General features: G+C 36.9%; 2 protein-coding genes across 5 annotated transcripts; both read left to right on the top strand.

Annotated features, from left to right (window-relative positions):
* Positions 1–367: 367 nt before the first annotated feature.
* Positions 368–7319, top strand: LOC137385776 (MFS-type efflux pump MSMEG_3705-like). 4 transcript variants are annotated; one of them, XM_068072328.1, is made up of 13 exons: positions 368–534; positions 777–989; positions 1668–1772; positions 1864–2001; positions 2537–2670; positions 3001–3136; positions 3351–3513; positions 3689–3906; positions 4379–4470; positions 4641–4837; positions 5413–5497; positions 5768–5947; positions 6759–7319. In XM_068072328.1, exons 3-13 carry the CDS (start codon positions 1678–1680, stop codon positions 6878–6880), a joined length of 1560 nt encoding a protein of 519 aa, XP_067928429.1. In that variant the 5' UTR covers positions 368–534; positions 777–989; positions 1668–1677; the 3' UTR covers positions 6881–7319. The 4 variants fall into 4 exon arrangements, with proteins under 4 accessions (XP_067928429.1, XP_067928428.1, XP_067928431.1 ...); XM_068072327.1 differs by having other exon boundaries at positions 752–989; XM_068072330.1 differs by having other exon boundaries at positions 368–541; positions 752–989; positions 3689–3831.
* Positions 7320–7810: 491 nt separating this feature from the next.
* LOC137385777 (MFS-type efflux pump MSMEG_3705-like) lies at positions 7811–18191 on the top strand. Its single transcript, XM_068072331.1, has 12 exons — positions 7811–8084; positions 8207–8348; positions 8449–8586; positions 9835–9968; positions 12462–12597; positions 12993–13155; positions 13364–13572; positions 13857–13948; positions 14171–14367; positions 16098–16182; positions 16352–16531; positions 17589–18191. The coding sequence occupies exons 2-12, from the start codon at positions 8254–8256 to the stop codon at positions 17702–17704; spliced, it is 1545 nt and encodes a 514-aa protein (XP_067928432.1). The 5' UTR covers positions 7811–8084; positions 8207–8253; the 3' UTR covers positions 17705–18191.
* Positions 18192–18635: the final 444 nt, after the last annotated feature.

The raw sequence follows: 18635 nt of genomic DNA, 5'->3' as shown, positions 1-18635 counted from the left end.
GCACTTACCAATGAACACAGCAACCTTATAAAGCTTTTGCAGTGCAGATAACCAAAGTTTTAAAAAATTGAATAATAAAACTCCCTATCGATATCTTCTCGCTTTCTTTACTTCAGTCTCTTTATTGCTCACCTAGATGTACATTTATGCATAAAAAACTTTTTTTCTCACATTCTGTTTGTTACTCTCGATCACTCAAATGTTTTAGAGCTTTTCTTAGTTTCTATATATAGTAAGTAAATCCACAGAGAAGAACACATGATATATCTGCTGTCATGGTCCTTGTACTTCATCATAATACGCAACGATTTTTTTCATGCAAACAATGTAAGCCAAATACCCCACATTCAAAGCATACAAACAGTTTTGTTTGTGCTGCAGTCTGTAGAGATACGGGCAGACTTTTTGAATAATAAAAACTAATAGAAATCATGTGGCTTTTTATGAGCAGTCGTCATGGATGAGCTCCTTTATACTGTGAGAGCTCAGTTAGTAGGAATCGTACTTGCAGACCAGCATCATTCTCCATACGAGGTCAGTAGTGAATCTCTTAGACAATATACATATATAGTCATAGCTTTGTTCCTCCCATGCATTATGATCATCTGTGTAGCACTTCACTGAGTAAGTCTGTAGTCTCTCTCTCTCTCTCTTATCCTTGCTCTTGTGCTGCAGGGTTGATGACTCATATGGTTATATAAGTTAGTCTGCATGGTCAACCTCAAGTTAACAGTACTCTGGGATATTTCAGATATATACTGGTAACCTATTTCCAGTGAAGATAGTTGAGCAAATACGTAAGCCTGCAGCAGTTGATAGTAGCATCTGGAAGCTATTACTGCCTGAAGCCATAGCTGAAGAGAGCTATATGAATCAGAGACCACAAGCTTTGCACAGATAGCCTCAATCAACAAAGAATGCTAATAGCATTGCTGTCTCAGTACATGTCTTCGTTTGCTTTTTGCTGAAAAAATTAGTTGGACATTGAGGTAAGCTTTGTGCAGCCGGACTTTGCATTTCCTGTTTCATTCAATTATCAATCACGGGTTAGAGATATAGTTTCCATATTTCCTTACAGGTTGTCTACACAACTACTTATATGTGTACAATTGTTACCTGTGGTGATGCAAGTTGAAATCCTGTCTATATCAAGAAGGCTGCATATTAGAGCTTTCCTTAATCTTTACATGGTTAGCTGCAACAAAAACATCCTAAATGATATAGTAGAACGATAATATTTGTATTCTTATTATTATTATTAGAGTTTCTCTTCACAGTCGTGTGGTGGTAGGTGACTGGTTTTAGTCCGTGTTGAGTCCGGGTCTTAACAAAAGGCCAAAGGATCCAACATATTCCTCAATTCCACTAAGAGAAGACCTTCCTCAATATGTGAGCTGTTCCTAAGATGGCTGTCTTCTGTATAGTCTCAAAAGACATTATTATTATTATTATTACTGCTATTATTATTGGTTTTATCATAGTTTAGCTGGTGTTCTTCTCTGTCATCAACCTAGTTCCACTAGGTTGGAATGGTCAGGACCTTTCTGAGGATGTTAGCCTAATGATAACATAATTATTAGGCATTAATATTATTATTATAATTATACAATTATTTAGTAATAAATATTATTACTATTAACATTTTAATGACTAAGTGATGTGTCTAGGCTGATCAGGATGGTATCTGGAACTTTCCTCCAGAGTTTGACCCTCTATAAAGTATATGTGCTGACGCTGACTTTCCTGGTCTACCTCCTAAATCAGCTGGACAGGTTGGGACACTATTATACATTATCATTATGTACATTGCTGACATAAGAACTTCCCATGTACAGCAGGTGTTATGTTCTGATCCTCCTATAGGTACCTGCTGCCTATCATGACTCAGCCTATGGCACAGGATATACATTATGGAGATAAAGGCTGCCTTAACGATGTGGACTATTTTAATGACTCCATAACTGCTACCAAGCTCTGTACCTCTATTAACAGTGAGCAGAAGTAAGAATATTTGTGTTTTTTGTAACCTGCGCCGATTTTTGTGACAGACTATGGGGGGGTCAACTTCTAAAGTGATGAGGCATTCCTTCCATCTATCCTAGAGAGTCTCTCCGGCTACAATTGATTTGGCCTCTTGAGTTGTGCTATGAGTAATTGTGGTCACTTATGATCTAACCGTCATAAATCTGTGTTCATTTTTACCAGAATGAAGCTGGTTTATAATTCAATAAGCAAAAGCTGTTCTTTCTATAATACAAATTTCTCTACTGAAAAGTAAAAGATTGCATAAAAGTTAGATCAGTTAGTTACATAAGTGGCTAGCTTGAATTTGAGCCAGTCATATCGCCCCCTCCACCTTTGCTGTGTTTGGGGAATGTTTTACACTTGAGATATTTTCAATTCCAGGCATTGTTTTTTCAATCAATCTTCAGAATTTAACTTAGTAAAAGTATCTCCTTAATATCATCTGTTAAGTAATTAGTACTATTTTTATAACACGATGTAAGAGCTCAGACGGATGATGCATATACTGCAGGTGCAATGATCAGAACTACTTTGGTGGCAACCAGAGTGTCTGTATGTGGGACTACACAGGTCAGGGATTAGCATATCAAATCATAGCTGGTCCAGTGTTCATAATCATCTACACTGTATGTGGAGTATTTATAGGTAAGTTAGACAGTCTCACTTCCTCTATGTCATCTTACTCAATAAATCAATGCTATTGGCTTTGCTGCTTGCTGAAACTGGGTGCATGCAAATAAAGTCCTATATAAACAGGAAATATAAACCGGTTTATGGGTCATTAACCACACCTGTACAGCTTAACAACTTAGAGCAGTAGTAACACTGCTTACACTGATATCTTTAGGGTTTCTTTTTAAGGGCACTTTTATGTAAAACTTGATAGAAGGCGATGTCAACTTTTTTGTGTTTTTTATATATTTTTTTCTTCTCTGCGTTTAGAATTTTGCAAACTTCTCTCTCGTACTATTCCAGGCTACCTAACAGCCATCTTTAAGAAGAAGAACCTGCTTGGCTTTTTCCTGCTGCTCTGGTCGGCGTTCACCGCTCTCAGTGGAGCTTCTACAGAATACTGGCAGCTCGCTCTAACTCGCTTTGGTCTCGGCATCGGGTAAGGATCGGTGCATCTATTTTGATGGCTCGCTGACTACTGCTTCCGGGAACCCACGCTTATAATTCTCTGAACTGCATCACGTACTTTGCTGACTCTTTACTGAAAGAGTCAGCAAAGCTGACATTGAGCTGACATTCAGCCATGGAGTCTCATCTAAAAACCCAGAAGTATTCAGATATAAAACGATAACATGTGCTCTTTTCTTCTGTAGAGAAGCTGGTTGTACTCCATTTGCATCTGTAATCATTGCTGACATGTTTGTTCCTGAGCTACGAGCGATGGCAATGGCGATCTACAGTTCTGGCATATACTTTGGCTACAGCTTGGCATATGCATTTGGCAACTTCCTATATGCAGCTGACATCATGGGACAGGTAATTATATGCAACTGACATCATGGGACAGGTAATCTAGCAATTTGCCCACGTTTAAAACAAAACTTTTAATCAAAAACTTAAAAATTTTGATGACTAATAAGGCTAGACTATCAGGTTATAACTTTCAACATTCTGCCAAATTTTATAATCAACTTTTGGCGATTGCTTTCAGGGCTGGAGATGGGTTTTCTACATATCTGGTCTGCTAGGTCTGCCAGTTGCTGTCTTGCTCTTCTGCACGGTGAGAGAGAGCCGTGGAATGGCTGAACAGTATGACTATGACGAAGGAAACACAACTCTCACCGACAGTGATCAGTCAGAAGAACTGATCAAACCCAATGAAAAGACAAGTTTGATACCAGCCAAAACAGAACAACCGGCTTCAGACATGTAAGCTTGTGCTCTTGGTCTTCCACTTTGTTTCTCTGCAAAAATAGATTGTTAGAAATCAGGACATTGTTCGCTGCCAATTTGTCTCATTGAGTTCTTCAGAGACATTTCTGTTAAAACCGAAATTTTAAATAGATGCAGTGAATTGTTGGATAAGCGAAATTAGTTGAGCTGTATTCGCAGTTTTTTGTATGTAACATGATTCAGCTGGTTGGTTATTTATACCCAGTACTTGTTTTTTGATTTTTTGTCTGATGCTATGGCAGAGTTTGACAAGATTCAGTATTGATATTTTCTGATATCACAAATTTACTTTTTTAGTTTTTTTCAAGTTTCAGCATTCAGCTGACATCTATTTATACTTACAGACTCTAACAAGTTTGAGTCTAAGTTGGTAATTCTACCATTAATAGTCTTCAACCCGCAACTTATGCGCCTTTTCTTATTTGTGTCAAATAACTATCTGATTCAGGAAGTGGGATGATAAATTGAAAGACGTGATTATTACGTTTCTATCTCCACCGTTGCTCATGCTCTGCCTTGCTGGCTCTATCCGGAACGCAGGTATTGTATTATGACTTACTTGCCATCTGTCCAGCATTTATTTTGTAGCGTTTTGTCTAGCCTGTGTCCTGCGATTCCATCATAATATGTCTTTTAACTGGGGCCAAATCTTGTTTTCTCTGACAACTACACTCTTCAGGCTAGCTTGAGTTATATTGTCTATGCTGTAGGGGGCTATGTATGGGCAGTCAACACAGAATTATTCTTTGAAAGTGAAGGCCACAGTAGCACAGAAATAGGAAGTTACATGAGCTGGATTCCCCTAGTTGGAGGCTCTCTTGGCGCACTCTTGGGTGGTTTTATCTCTGACAGGGTGGTGAGGCAAGGAGGCCTAGCGGCCCGACTGGCTGTCCTTGCAGTCTCACAGGTGAAGCTCTATTTTTGAACTTGTAAGGAGTATATAGACACGATCGGTTGGTGGAGTCATCTTGTCATTAGCTTTTTCGACTAAGTAGCTACTTAGGAAAGGACTGATCTATATACCTTCCTCAGTTTGATGTAACAAGAACTAGAAACCCTTTAGGTAAGGAGGATTTGAGGACCTTGCGTAAGGCTTATACTTGTGCTCATCGAGTAATCGTGTAAATGAATGCTGCCAGCGAAAAGCAGCAAATGAGTTTAAACATTTGGCATCAAAAATGCCACCGCAGTAATACGAAAAGATAAAGTTTAATGCGCATGGCCTCATAGATAAGCATAGGTGAAAGCGAAATGCCAGTTGTTATGAGTAAGGAAAGACAACTGCTCTCATGACCCAAATAAGTATCTACTATTCAATTGGTTTAATGGAATGGTGATAATTAGAAACAGAAATCATGTTTATAAAAAATAAGTTTTTTTAAGACAGGGTCACAGCAAAACACTGACAAAAAGGACCGCTGAATATCTTGTGCTTTCTGTATTCTTGATTACGTTATGCTGGGAATTCACGTTGCATTGTAGGTCTGTGCAGCACCATTTGGCCTTCTTGCCTTGTTCCTTCCATCTCCAGGCTGCTACCTTATCCTTATTCTCATGTATATTATAGGTAAGTCAAAATGTCAAAACTAGCTTCAACACACAGGCAGTGTGATGCAAATATGAGCATGCGAACATGATGCAATGGCGATAAATTAGCCTTTATCTAACCAATCATAAGCCATGTTACAATCAATCCCTAAAGCTATTACAGCTTATTAGGCACCTAAAGCTAAATTTCAATAATTTTAATCACTATTGCAAACGCTGCCTTTTTTGCAATTTACCTGTTAAAATGTTGAAATGGTTATTGTTGGTACCAAGGCTATCATTTGTGCAGGTGAGTCAAGCACTGGAGTGTGCCTAACGTGCGTCTTGGAGCTCGTTCCTGAGAGGATACGGGGTGCTGCTATTGGCTATTGCTTATTTATTGTTGGTAATGTTAGTGGTAATGCACCCCTCCTCCTGTCTCCACTCGCGTCTGCTTTTGCCAAGTTTGACCCAAGCACTGCCTTCCGCAGTAAGTATATCTCCAGAGCTGCTACACCAATATTTACAAGTTCCTCTTTGTTGTGTTTGTTACGTTCTGTTTTACATTGAAAAGATTGATTTGTGTCCTCGTTGTTTTGCATGACAATTACAGGTTTTCAACTCTTTTCTACTTACTTGAGATGAAAAAACTGAATACACCTTCTAATAATTATTTTGAGAATATCATTGCCAGCTGCGTCAGCAATCTTCTACCTAATATCTGTTCTCTTTGCAGAGAAAGGTATTTTAAACACTACTTGTCAGACTATTTGATTTTACTAGCTAACTGTTGCTGTTTTTTCCTTTTTTTGTCTTATGGTTATTGAAGGCTGTCATAATTTAAAAAACAGTTATAATCTATCGGTATATGTAAAACATTTATCAAAACATTTAAAATTATTGCCAATAAAATAATGTATATCCTATATCTATATATTTATATCTCACTGTTTGTCTTTTTGCAATTTTGTCTTTTTGTTAAACTCTGTGTCCAGTTATAGCAAGTAAAATTTAGCAATGAAAATTCCGCACGGCACTGTATTTGATCTCGGGGCCTCCAGATTTGGAGGCGGCAATCTTAACTATTTTTTTTACATATATATGTATATATATATATATTTATGTAAGTAAATGTAGTATAGATCAAGGCAGCATCACAAATTATTACGCAAAACCTCAGCGTATTCTTTTCCCTGGCAGCATTACCCACAAGTATCGCATTTCAACGACATAATTAAACTCTGATCCTTCTTCAATGAAAGTCTGAATTTAACAATAACTTGGATTTGTGTTGCTTGCAGATGCACTCATTGTTCTGTTTCCTGGCATGTACATCACCTCAGCTGCCATCTTCCTCCTCACCATATGTGTTCACAACTCCTGGACAAAACAAGCTGCTAGAAGAAAGCTACAGACGGGTTGATATCTCAATATTAAAAACAATCCGCATGCCACCTGTTTTTGGGCTTGTTCCAGCCAGATTTTAGCAATACTCAGTGAAAAGTCTTCTCTAGCAGTTTTGTGTTCATAATCTATAAGAACTTTACACCTTCAGAGTGCCAAATGTCAGCCCTTTCACATGTATATCCTTATCTATATTATACAAACAATGTCTCGTGTAAGAGGCCTAGACAAATGCTTATCAACACATCAAATGATTATTAAACGCTTATCAATGTCTATCAATTTTTCAGACGAGAAAAGATGAAACACGCTCTTTTACGTTATGATTACAGTACATTTTGAGTTTCCAAATTAACATTTTTAAAGTTTGTAAAACTTTTTATGTATTTGTTCACTATTGCTCAACATAGTCATTGGTTAACCACTTTTGAAAATCATTGTAATAAATGAAACAAAGGCCATAAGACCTGAGCTAGTTCAAAAGAAGAATCAAGAAATCTAGCTTCTTTGTTAAGATCTGTTCACAAAACTGGTTTATGCAATCAGAAGCCTTCAATAGTATTCTGCTGTAGGTAATTTGACAACTTAAGTCTGTTGATAGGTTCAACTAATTACACTAACAAAACCCATGCCTTGTGGTTGGAAAACTGAAATATTATTTTTGTAATACTTTTAAACTGGTCAAAAGTAATGATTTATTTCGGCGAGTAGCTCTAGTTTTGAATAACAGTTTAGCCCACCTGGCCGTCATATGCGATTGCCCAAGAGAATTCTGAAGCTTTAAAAGTGGGAAAAATGAGCTTTTGAGCTGCTAGCATGTAAAATATGTTTTATATTGATGTTTTTGTAAGTTGGTTGTTGTGGAATTAAATATTACCGTTAATACAACTATATTATACTTCATCGTCAGCCTGTTGTTATGCGCAGTCAGAGCTGTTTACACGTTTTGACTATTTACTTAGCTTCGGTCTGTTACGGATAAGAACTCTTTATAGCCTAAAGCGTGAGACCCAACCACTTAATTAACGAGGTCATTTACAAGCCCTCGAACCAATAATGTTGTAATAAGGGTAAGCGATTAATATTTATAGTCACATGATTCGCACGTGCCAATTTCTTATATAATTTGCTAAGCTCTCGTAGAAGCTAGGCACTGCTTTAGCACCTTGATCTGTGGAGAGTGGCCAAAGGCGGGGCACGGTTGTCTAGATTACGGAGAAAAGGTAAGATTATTTTTGTAACAAGAAGAACTTTTTTGATTTTATGGAAGGCATGAGAGGTTATTTTGATTTGATGATTATAATGCATCTGCACCGATCAGTACGAGTGTATTACGAATTTGCAGATTTACTGACAAACTTTCATACCTAAAGCTACCGTACGAAGGCGAAGATGGCGATAACTACGTTCTTGACGAGTCTCACTCCATATAAATTTTATGTTCTGATGTTGTGCCTCACGGCTTACCTGCTGAATCAGCTGGATAGGTTAGTTTGTTTATATCTGATAATTCCTTGTACAACGTAACGATTTCATAGACGAACTTACTGGAACCTTACATTAACTTCTTTTTCGTTGCTTATATAGGTACCTGTTGCCTATCATGACTCAGCCTATGGCACAGGATATACATTATGGAGATAAAGGCTGCCTCAACGATGTGGACTATTTTAATGAATCCATAACTGCTACCAAGCTCTGTACCTCTATTAACAGTGAGCAAAAGTAAGAAACTTTATTTTTTATGCAAATATTTTGCTGATACATGTTTCCACGATATGAGCTTGTGTGATTTTATTGCATAGTGCATACATCTTTACTATGGGTTAGGCATAAAATATATAGGCCTGTATACCATGAGTAAAATTCTTGGCTCGTTTAGTTACTTTCTTTTTTAAAAAAGTGCTTAATCATTCTTATGCTATATTTAATCTCAAGGACAAGTCTGCAGTGAGATGCTGCCAGAACAAGTTTCGTAACTGATCTTCATACGTGTGGTATCTGAGAAACAACATTCAATCCAGCAGCGTTTGTTTGCCCAGTCCAATTTTTAATCTTTGAGGCTAGCCATTTCCTTTGTTCCAACTTTTATCGAATCTATGTTCACCCTATTACCTTCGTGTCACTCACGATAGAGTGCTATTGAAAATCTGCAATACACCGAGGTCATTAAAGGTGGAAAGGAAAAAAGCGAGGGTTAACTTTACTACTGGTGTCGGTTAGCAACATCAATAACTACTTCTAGTGTTTTTTACTTGTACAAAGGCTAATATTGTTACTTAGAGCTGAACTGGCACAAACCTTTAGAGGATTTTATCAGAAAGTATCATTATCTTTCTATCATTTGCGATTGTTTTCAGTGTTTGATGTGATCTGACTGCCAGAATGTTTCAAGATTAATATTGGCAAAACTTGATCGCAGTTAAAATGCTCAGATCATGCAAAAGTGTGATTATGATGTCTATAGTTGAAACCGACAGAATGACTAAATAGAGATGCATAACGCTGCAACTTCAACGCCATAGCCGATAGCGACTAGTGACATCATTTTGCACGTATTTTTCTTCTGAGTGTTTTATCCGCAATCACGTTTTGTCAATTTTAATCTTGAAACATCTTAGCTGTCAGATCACCTCAAACATAAAAAAAAATCGCTAATGATCGAAAAATACCGATACTTGGTGATAAAATCTACCAGAATTTTGTGTAAGTTCAACTCTGAATTGATTTTAGCCTCACATAATGTAGACACCTGTGGACACCTGTAGACACCTGTGGAGCACCTGTAGACACCTGTGGAGTGTCGATTAGTAGCCCTACTTAGGGGCTCATATCGGTGTTGATGCTATTGTAGACTACATGTATATGTGTCTTTTAGCGCTGCTTTTCATTTTGAAGATTATTGCTACGCATATAAACATTATATATATTCACATTCGAATATTCAATGTTATGTGGATGCATATGCTGCAGGTGCAATGATCAGAACTACTTTGGTGGCAACCAGAGTGTCTGTATGTGGGACTACACAGGCCAGGGATTAGCATATCAAATCATAGCTGGTCCAGTGTTCATAGTCATCTACACCATATGCGGAGTATTTATAGGTAAGTATTGATTTATATGTTGGCATCCCAGATACTCATTATTGGTCAAATCAGTCAAGGTCTAGTAGCCTCAGTCGATTACGATGGTACGCTGTAAGAGTATTTGACACACTTTTACTGAGGTGAAGGTTGTTGCTGATGATATTGTTGTTTTTATGTAATCATCCAACTGGTGAAATCCGATGACCTTGTAAGAATGTTGTGATTATTTGAATGTATCTAAATATCAAACTAAATATTTACGCGGAAGGCTTTAAGGTGTGTATGTGGGCACACTAGTCAATAGTTGGCCAGATCTCGATAATAACTGGATTTACCAATCATTTAAAATGACTATTGGTTATCAGCTGACTAAAATCTTGTACAGTTTGCTGAAATTCAGTTTTCATATATTTGATTTACTGATCACTATTTCTTTATGATGCCTAATAACAAAAATTCAATACTGTCTGATTGCATTTTATCACAAACCACAGTTTCACATTAAAACATGTGTACCAATAGTATTTTAAAAGTAACACGAAGTTTGCTAGATCTCTGTTATTACAGACCCCTGATGTAATTTCTACAACCTGTTGAACACCAGTTAGCACTTTAGTTGCAAGTGGTGTTAAACAAACTATCTACCTCTAGATGAGGTCAAATTGCTAATACCCTCAGAAGTTGCTCAAGTTTTGCGGTTGATTAATTACTGGCAATGTAGTTAAAAGTAATTCTTGCTATTCGTCTTTCGCGAGCTTCTATGTGTTTTTTGTGCTTGAGTGCACTCACAATAAATATCATCACAAATCTACTAAAATTTTCTTTTCATTACGTTGTTCGAAATTTTTTTAAAATTTAACTAAAAATTGCTGTCACTAGAATTATCTGCCTTTTACAGTTGTTGTATGGACAACTCCAAATTTAAGTTCAAATTTTCAACTTATAGTTATCTCAACATACAATATAAATGTGTCAACATCCAACAAGGTTTAAGCAAATATTTGTTTCAACATTGGAGATTATTTTCAACGTAGAACGTGTGAAGTTTCCCAAAACTTCACAGTTATTTTTTAGGCTTGTAGATATGTACAAAGTTCTCTTCTTCATACATGTAGTTAGTTTCACATTGCTCAAATGATAGTAAACAGGGTTTCATAACTTTCTTTCTAGTCCTAAAATCATGGGTCTCAAGAGGACTAGTGCTAGTGGTAGAAATGGTAAGATGAAACAGAAGGCCATGCTTCTAGTAGAATTAAACAACGTATACAGGAAAAACATCACCATTGCTTTAAATAAACTCTGAAGTTGTTCAGTAGATATCATGAAGCGAAAGTGATGCGATGAAAAGTCTGAAACAACTAAACAAGAGAGATTGACTTTGATCAGTAAAGATTATACTTTTAAAAAATCACAGATGAAAACAGAAATATAAAAAGGTAATTAATTTTAAAGTCCACATATTCTTAGGTAGTCTTGGAATACTCTTGCTAGTTTTGTACACCCATCGCTACATCTATTGTCACTCCGGTTATTGCCTCACCAATGCTACAGCCACTACATACTTTTACAACTAATACAAATGAAACAATGGTTGCACAGAATTTTTTTGTTGGCTAAAGTAATCACTTTCTCTGCGAAATGTTTGGCAAAGAATTTAGCTAACACTTAACATCCAACACTTACGCAAGCGTACACGTATCTTTAGCTAAGACATATGTGACTTTTGCCAGCTAAGCCAGCGAAAACAACTGCCAGTGAAGCAATCAAACTTGCCAGCAATGATGGTTGTAAATATATTTGTATAAAAACTGGTCTTCATGTTTTAACATTGGTCGGTTAGTTTATTTCTCTATTGTCACACAAATAGAAACAAGTATTTGTTTACTGACAAAAGAAGACAACTCCGTGTGCTAGTATGTTATCAGTGTCTAGTTGTAATTGACAAAGCTTTGGCCACTTCACTGTTGCTGCCAGAATCATCATACTATTGATTGCACCAATCATATAACATGGACCCTATTAGCGCTAGTTGTTAAAATGACCCATTAGTAAGGATGGCAGGTTGAAAACTATCTTGATATCGTAGGAGTTCATAGAAGAACATGTTACATGCGGTTCTAATGCAAAGGTAGGGAATAGGATTCTATGCAAGTTGGTGGCTAGCTAACACACTAATTCTTAGTTTAATTCAACTTAACTAACAATATTTTAAGATTTCTTGTACCTTAAAGTCTGAAGTTAGATCTTGAAACATGCGATCAGTAAGTTTTTGTATTTGGGTCTGCCAAAAAAACATTTCAGCTAGGATTTGTTTGATACTTGTGGCCACTTGACATAATTGAAACTGTTTTGTCATATCGTAGCATGATTTATACATATTGTAGGCGTTTTGTGGTTTTTGAAGCGTGATGCCAATGCAAGCGCATGACGGTCAATATGCATATCGATTGATGGTAGATTCTCAAAAGCCATTCAAGAAGTTTCACAAACATTTTTGCTGTGCTATTTCAGGCTACCTAACAGCCATCTTTAAGAAGAAGAATCTGCTTGGCTTTTTTTTGCTGCTTTGGTCGGCGTTCACTGCTCTCAGTGGAGCTTCTACAGAATATTGGCAGCTCGCTCTAACTCGCTTTGGTCTCGGCATCGGGTGGGTGTTTCCATCACTTTTTTCAAAGCCACCATTACTACACTACTGACATGACAATTGTAGTTAATGGTAGTTGTCTTCTCTATATTCTTGTTGCTGCATGTTTCACGATTTCTAAATGATAAGTTAAGGTTTGTCATGTTGCTTCTGGTATGCTGCTTATTTCTGCACATTATTATAACCATCAGGGTTGGGATGGAAGCTTAGCCGACTTTTATCATCCGTTTTGAATACCAAACATGGTCCCTGTTTACAGGTACCATGTTTGGTATTCAAAACGAAGATTTGTTATTGGATGAGCGTTTTCCCAGATTCCAATTTGGGCTATTGAAACCAGCTTACAGTATAATTTGCAGGCCTCGTTTTTCATGTAACAATAAATTCTTTCTCTCTAGGGAAGCTGGTTGCACTCCATTTGCTGCAGTAATCATCGCTGACATGTTTGTTCCTGAGCTACGAGCAACAGCCATGGGAATTTACAACTTTGGAATATACTTTGGCTACAGCATGTCATATGCTTTTGGGAACTTTTTATACGCAGCTGACATCTTGGGACAGGTAATTATATGCAGCTGACATGATGGGACAGGTAATTCACAAGCTTCCGTTTTTCTGACTCGTAAGCCGTTGCTTCAGCAAGAGAAAATAGTTCTTTCTGGTAACTACACAAAATTGCAATTTAACTGTATCTACTAGAAGTTCTTATTGTCTTCCTCTTTTTGGTTTTTCTGTTCTGGTGTACTTACTACCTCGTGTTCTCTTACAGAGCTGGAGATGGGTCTTTTATATATCTGGTCTTCTGGGAGTTCCTGTTGCCATCTTGTTCTTCGTTACCGTGAAAGAAGAAAGTTCTGGGGAACGCAAGGGTTCAGTCGTAGTCACTGAAAAACATGAATCTGATACGGAGACGTCAACTGAAGCTGATGAGTCAACGAGTCTGGTGCCACAGAAGTCTCAGCAACCCGTTACTGATATGTGCGTTTCAACTCTTAGCATCCATCTATTCATTTCTTCTGGATGTCTTAGGACTTTTATTATAACTTGTGAACTAGTGCAGTTGTCGCAGGACCTGACTTTGATAAACTAGAACCATTTGAGTCGTGACAGACCGTTTTGTGACCGTTGGGAGAGTTCTATAGAATTATGATAGAAAGATATTTTAACTGTTTCTAGTCCCTGTCGCTATTCCGTTACTTCTATCCCATACTTGCACCTTTTTCATTCTTTCTTTGTAAACAGAACTTATTCGTCTGCTTTAGGAAGTGGCATGAGAAACTGAAGGAGCTGGTCATCACGTTTCTGTCTCCGCCACTGCTCATGCTCTGCTTTGCTGGCTCCATCAGAAATGCAGGTGAACTTTTGCAGATAGTGAGACCCTTTTTAAATTTGGTGCCTGCACTTCTCTATGCAGATTATTTATCTAGACATGTTTGGACATGAGTGAAACTACTGAAGATCCAGGTGTAACATGTAATTTAGAGCCAAAATGTTATCTCTCGTTTTTTCATTTAATTGTTTTCATTTCTCCTCATTACCTACAAGTTAGTCTGAGTTATATTGTCTATACTTGCAGGGGGCTATGTATGGGCAGTCAACACAGAACTATTCTTTGAGAGTGAAGGCCACAGTGGCACAGAGATAGGAAGTTACATGAGCTGGATCCCCCTAGTTGGAGGCTCTCTCGGCGCACTTTTTGGTGGTTTCATCTCTGACAGGGTGGTAAAAGGAAGGGGCATTGTAGCTCGGATGGCTGTGCTCGCGGTCTCACAGGTGAGAGCCATTATTAGTTTTTCTTGCGGCTTTCATATGCAACTTTGCTGGGTATTTATTTTCTGCACAACTAAAAAGAAATTTATTTTTCTAACTTCCAAGCTGATCTAAATACGCAACTCACTAGCTTACGAGGCAGTCAAACCTGCACAACCATTGTTGGGTAACTAGATCTTTCATATTTGATTCTTTCATTGCAGATTTATTACATATTACTGCTTGAATGAGAATTTCCATGTATTTGCTTGAATACAGTTGCAAAAATGTAAAACAGTGATGTAGCAAAATAAGCTGTTAAAAGTGTTCAAATTACTCAAATTGTCGCTTATTAGGACATGAAAATTTCATTTTTTAAATGAGTTCCTCCACAACCTTACAGGTTTACTTGCAACAAAATTCACGTTACAGTTATTTGGTATCAAAAGATTTACCATGTCTTACTCTGCTGTGTTGTAGGTGCAAAATATGTGGAAATGTGATTACAAGCTCTTAAAAGCTAAAAAACGAACAGTTAATTACAGCCATCACGAGACCACCATAGATTAGAATCCTTTTCAAAAACGGCTCAAATGGGACGTAGTTGTACAATATGGCTTTTGTTTACACTTTCTCGCAACCTCATTCGTCGAAATTTTTTCACAAATATGCTACACGCATTCAATAAAACCATGTCTATTGTTCTTACGCGTCTATTTCATCATCATTGTAATGCTGTTACTTTGAGCACTGATCTCAAAACCTACCGTAAAAATTCGTTTAATCTTTTAACCTTAGCTCGAAGGAGTGCATATCATCCTCTGATAAACATGACGAGTCTGTTGGTCACCTGTGATAGTCGAAGAATGCTGCAGAAATTATTCGCGCTGTTTGGCAGGAAGTATGGCTCACATAATCAGATTATGACTAGACGATTGGCCCAAGCCGAAACAAAACTGTAAACTAGCGAGCGTCTATATTTGATACAGGCTTTTCGGTAAATCCTGAAGTGTTTGTCATAAACTAGTGCTACGAAAAGTTTTATATTGAGCCTTTTATTGGCCTTTCAATTTATGTGAGAACATCACGTGACAAAACAATAACCAAATGTAATGACTACGTCAGAGAAATAAACTGATTTCAATCTACGGCAGTTTCCTGATGCCGGCTATTAATTGTTCGTTTTTGAGCTTTTAAGAGCTTGTAATCACATTTTCACATATTTTGCACTTACAACACAGCAGAGTAAGAGATGGTGAATCTTTTGATACCAAATAACTGTAATGTGAATTTTGTTGCAAGTCAACCTTTAAAAAAGTCAAGTTTCTAATTTGAGTTTTTTTAAACTGTCAGGTAAAGTTGATCAAAAGTGTTGTATTCTGTAATTTTTATACTTTTATTTGGTAAATAATTGTAAAAATGCAAATCAATAATTTTTTATAAATATTGCCTTAAAAAATTTGCTTTGTTAGTTTTTATTTTAAATGTGTCTTAAACTAGGAATGTAATTGCTTTTCGCAGACAGTTGTGCCAACATTACACAGTGATAATTTTTTTGTCGTATTATCAAAGAGTCTAGTGTGAAAAAATGAACCATTATAGCTTGTGATCCATGTTTGTTGACGCAGTTTGTGCTTGTAATCGTGATCTCCCGGATTTAGTTCGGCCTTGTATCGATAGTTGCTTGATGGATGAACTCACGAGTTCATGGCAGTCTTTACAGCTGATAGCCATGTAGATTTTTTGTTTTTCAGATATGTGCAGCTCCATTTGCCCTACTTGCCTTGTTCTTGCCCTCTCCTGGCTGTTACCTAATACTCATTTTCTCTAATATCATTGGTGAGTGAGATTGGAGTTGTCATACCTCAAACAATAATAGTCATTTTTAAAAGCCATGAATTTGTTGGATCTTAGCATCCTTGCCTCCTGCTACTTTATAATGTTGCTTATACCTACATGTGACTTTCTTTTTCCCAACAGGTTACACCTTAGCTTTGTGTTTTTGTAGGAGAGATGTGGGTTGGAGTGTGCCTTACATGTGTCTTAGAATTGGTTCCTGATAGGATACGGGGTGCCGCTGTTGGCTATTATCTATTTATTATAACTAACATCGGTGGTAACATACCCCTTCTCGTGCCTCCTCTCGATGCCGCCTTTGCCAAGTCTGACCCGCACACATCATTTCGCAGTGAGTATCTCTAGCCCCTTCTATTCTATCGCCTAGGTTTTTGCAGCATTCATGCTTGCTAACAGGTAATAGATTAAAGGATTTGGGAGTTGCGATCTCATGATTAGATAAGCTTAAGCTAGGAGTAATTTAAAATAGCCATTGTAAAAATCATTAAAAGGTAAATGAACAACACGCATAACAAGAAAACACTGAACAATCTTTCTCAACATAAGCTGAGTTGTTTCATTCATACTGGTTTCTTTACCAAGTCTATGTTTGAGTTCGTAATAAGAAATTGCTATTAAAATTTTATGAATGGAAAATACTACCTCTGACAAGCATAAAAGTTCAAAATGACCATTTGTTTTGTTGCGTCCGCACAATCACTTAAAACTGGTTTTTGTTGTTTGGATTTCTTGGAGTTGCTTCCTCCTCAAGTGGATAGCGAAGAATGCCACTCCCTCGTAATAAGTGAAAATCTGTGAAATAGAAACTAATTTTTAAAGTAAATGTATTATTCAAATTGTAACACTAGAACACTTGAACCTCTTGTTAAACATATTGCATTTATTTCATATATAATAAGTAAATAAATTGAAGTTATCTTGATTAACTTTCAGTTTATATTTCAACTTCAATGCCAGTATATTAAGCCAGAGAATGCACGTACGTAGTACTGGTGTAGTTTGCACTTCATCTGGTCTGAATATTTGTACTTTTGATTAACTGTTTGTTGTGTGAACGAGGTCACATGTTTATAAATGTATTTCATGTATGAATATTTATGTGTTTTTTTATTTTCTTTTCATTTTAAATTTTTTTAATGAAAATTTTTTAACCGCGAAGTGCTGAAACCGCGAAAGGTGTCGCGAAGCGGCGAGGAACTACTGTATAACATATAGTTTCTTGCCTTGTGTACCCAATAACGCACCACTCTCTTGGTATGGCCACATAGTAGACTGCGTTTGCATGCTCTCATTGGCCACCTTGAATAAGCTACCTTACATCACTTCACTCCAGCCTCTTAGTATTTTAAACTTGCAGGTTATTTTACAAGCATGTTTCTTTTTTGTAGATGCTCTCATTGTACTATTCCCCGGCATGTACGCTGCCTCTTCTCTTCTTTTTCTCATGACTATATTCGTTTACAACGCATGGTCTAAAAGGGTCCACCCTTCTCACCGGGAGTAAAGCAGTTCACATGCCCAGAATCACACTGACATCTGTTATTGAGTCTCTTATGGGATTATATGATATTTTCATCAAATATCTTTTGAAATGCATTTATAACATTCATAACAACGTAAAATATATTCTTAACATTTATAACACTGAATTTTTTACATTTTCACTAAACTAGCTAATCCCATCATCTTGTCTCTTTACATGAGCTATAACAGCCAGAATCTAATATTGAATTGTCTTAGATAAATATATGCTAGGTACTAAAGAAGCTAACATTTCAGTACCTGCTATATATATATATTGTTTTGCTTTTGTTGTTATCACCACTAACTTATCATTTTTATGAGTGAGCAGCATCTGCCGCCATCTCAGTTTTGCTCCTAATTTTGAGGTCTGTTTAGACAGGCCAACATGTTGTCAAGCAATTTATATAGGAAGTCATCTGCATTGTCAATGAGGGTCTCTTGTGTATCAATAAAATTTCATCGCAAGACCTGTCAGTAACATTGCTGCATAATACTAACTAATGGGTAAGTAATATGCCATCGAATGATAATTTACAGCTTATTTTGCATGGTGGGAATTTTTTGGTGAACTTCCGAGCATTTACTTGCTATTTAGCCTGCATCCGAAAAGTGTACTATCGCAATTTTAAAGAATTTAGCTGTCATTTTATTATCATTTCTATGAGAAGCTTGTGGTTGTCTTTGCTAAGTTGTCTCATGAATGAATGTAGTATGACAGCTGGTCCCGTGTGACTACACAAATCCCGATGGTGAGATGCTGTGGTAGATGAGTATTGAGCTGGTATTAAAAACGAAGTAAGGTTACAGCGCCAAATTAAAATGCCACTTTTGCAAATTTCAAGGTCGTCACTCCCGAACAACATGTTGAAGAAAGTGATGGTTCTTACAAGCAAAGCTGATAATAAAATTGC

The sequence above is a fragment of the Watersipora subatra genome, chromosome 1 (assembly GCF_963576615.1).
Source record: "Watersipora subatra chromosome 1, tzWatSuba1.1, whole genome shotgun sequence".
NCBI lineage: Eukaryota > Metazoa > Bryozoa > Gymnolaemata > Cheilostomatida > Watersiporidae > Watersipora > Watersipora subatra.
Note: the sequence above shows the minus strand (reverse complement) of the source record. Positions and strands in the feature narration are given on the sequence as shown.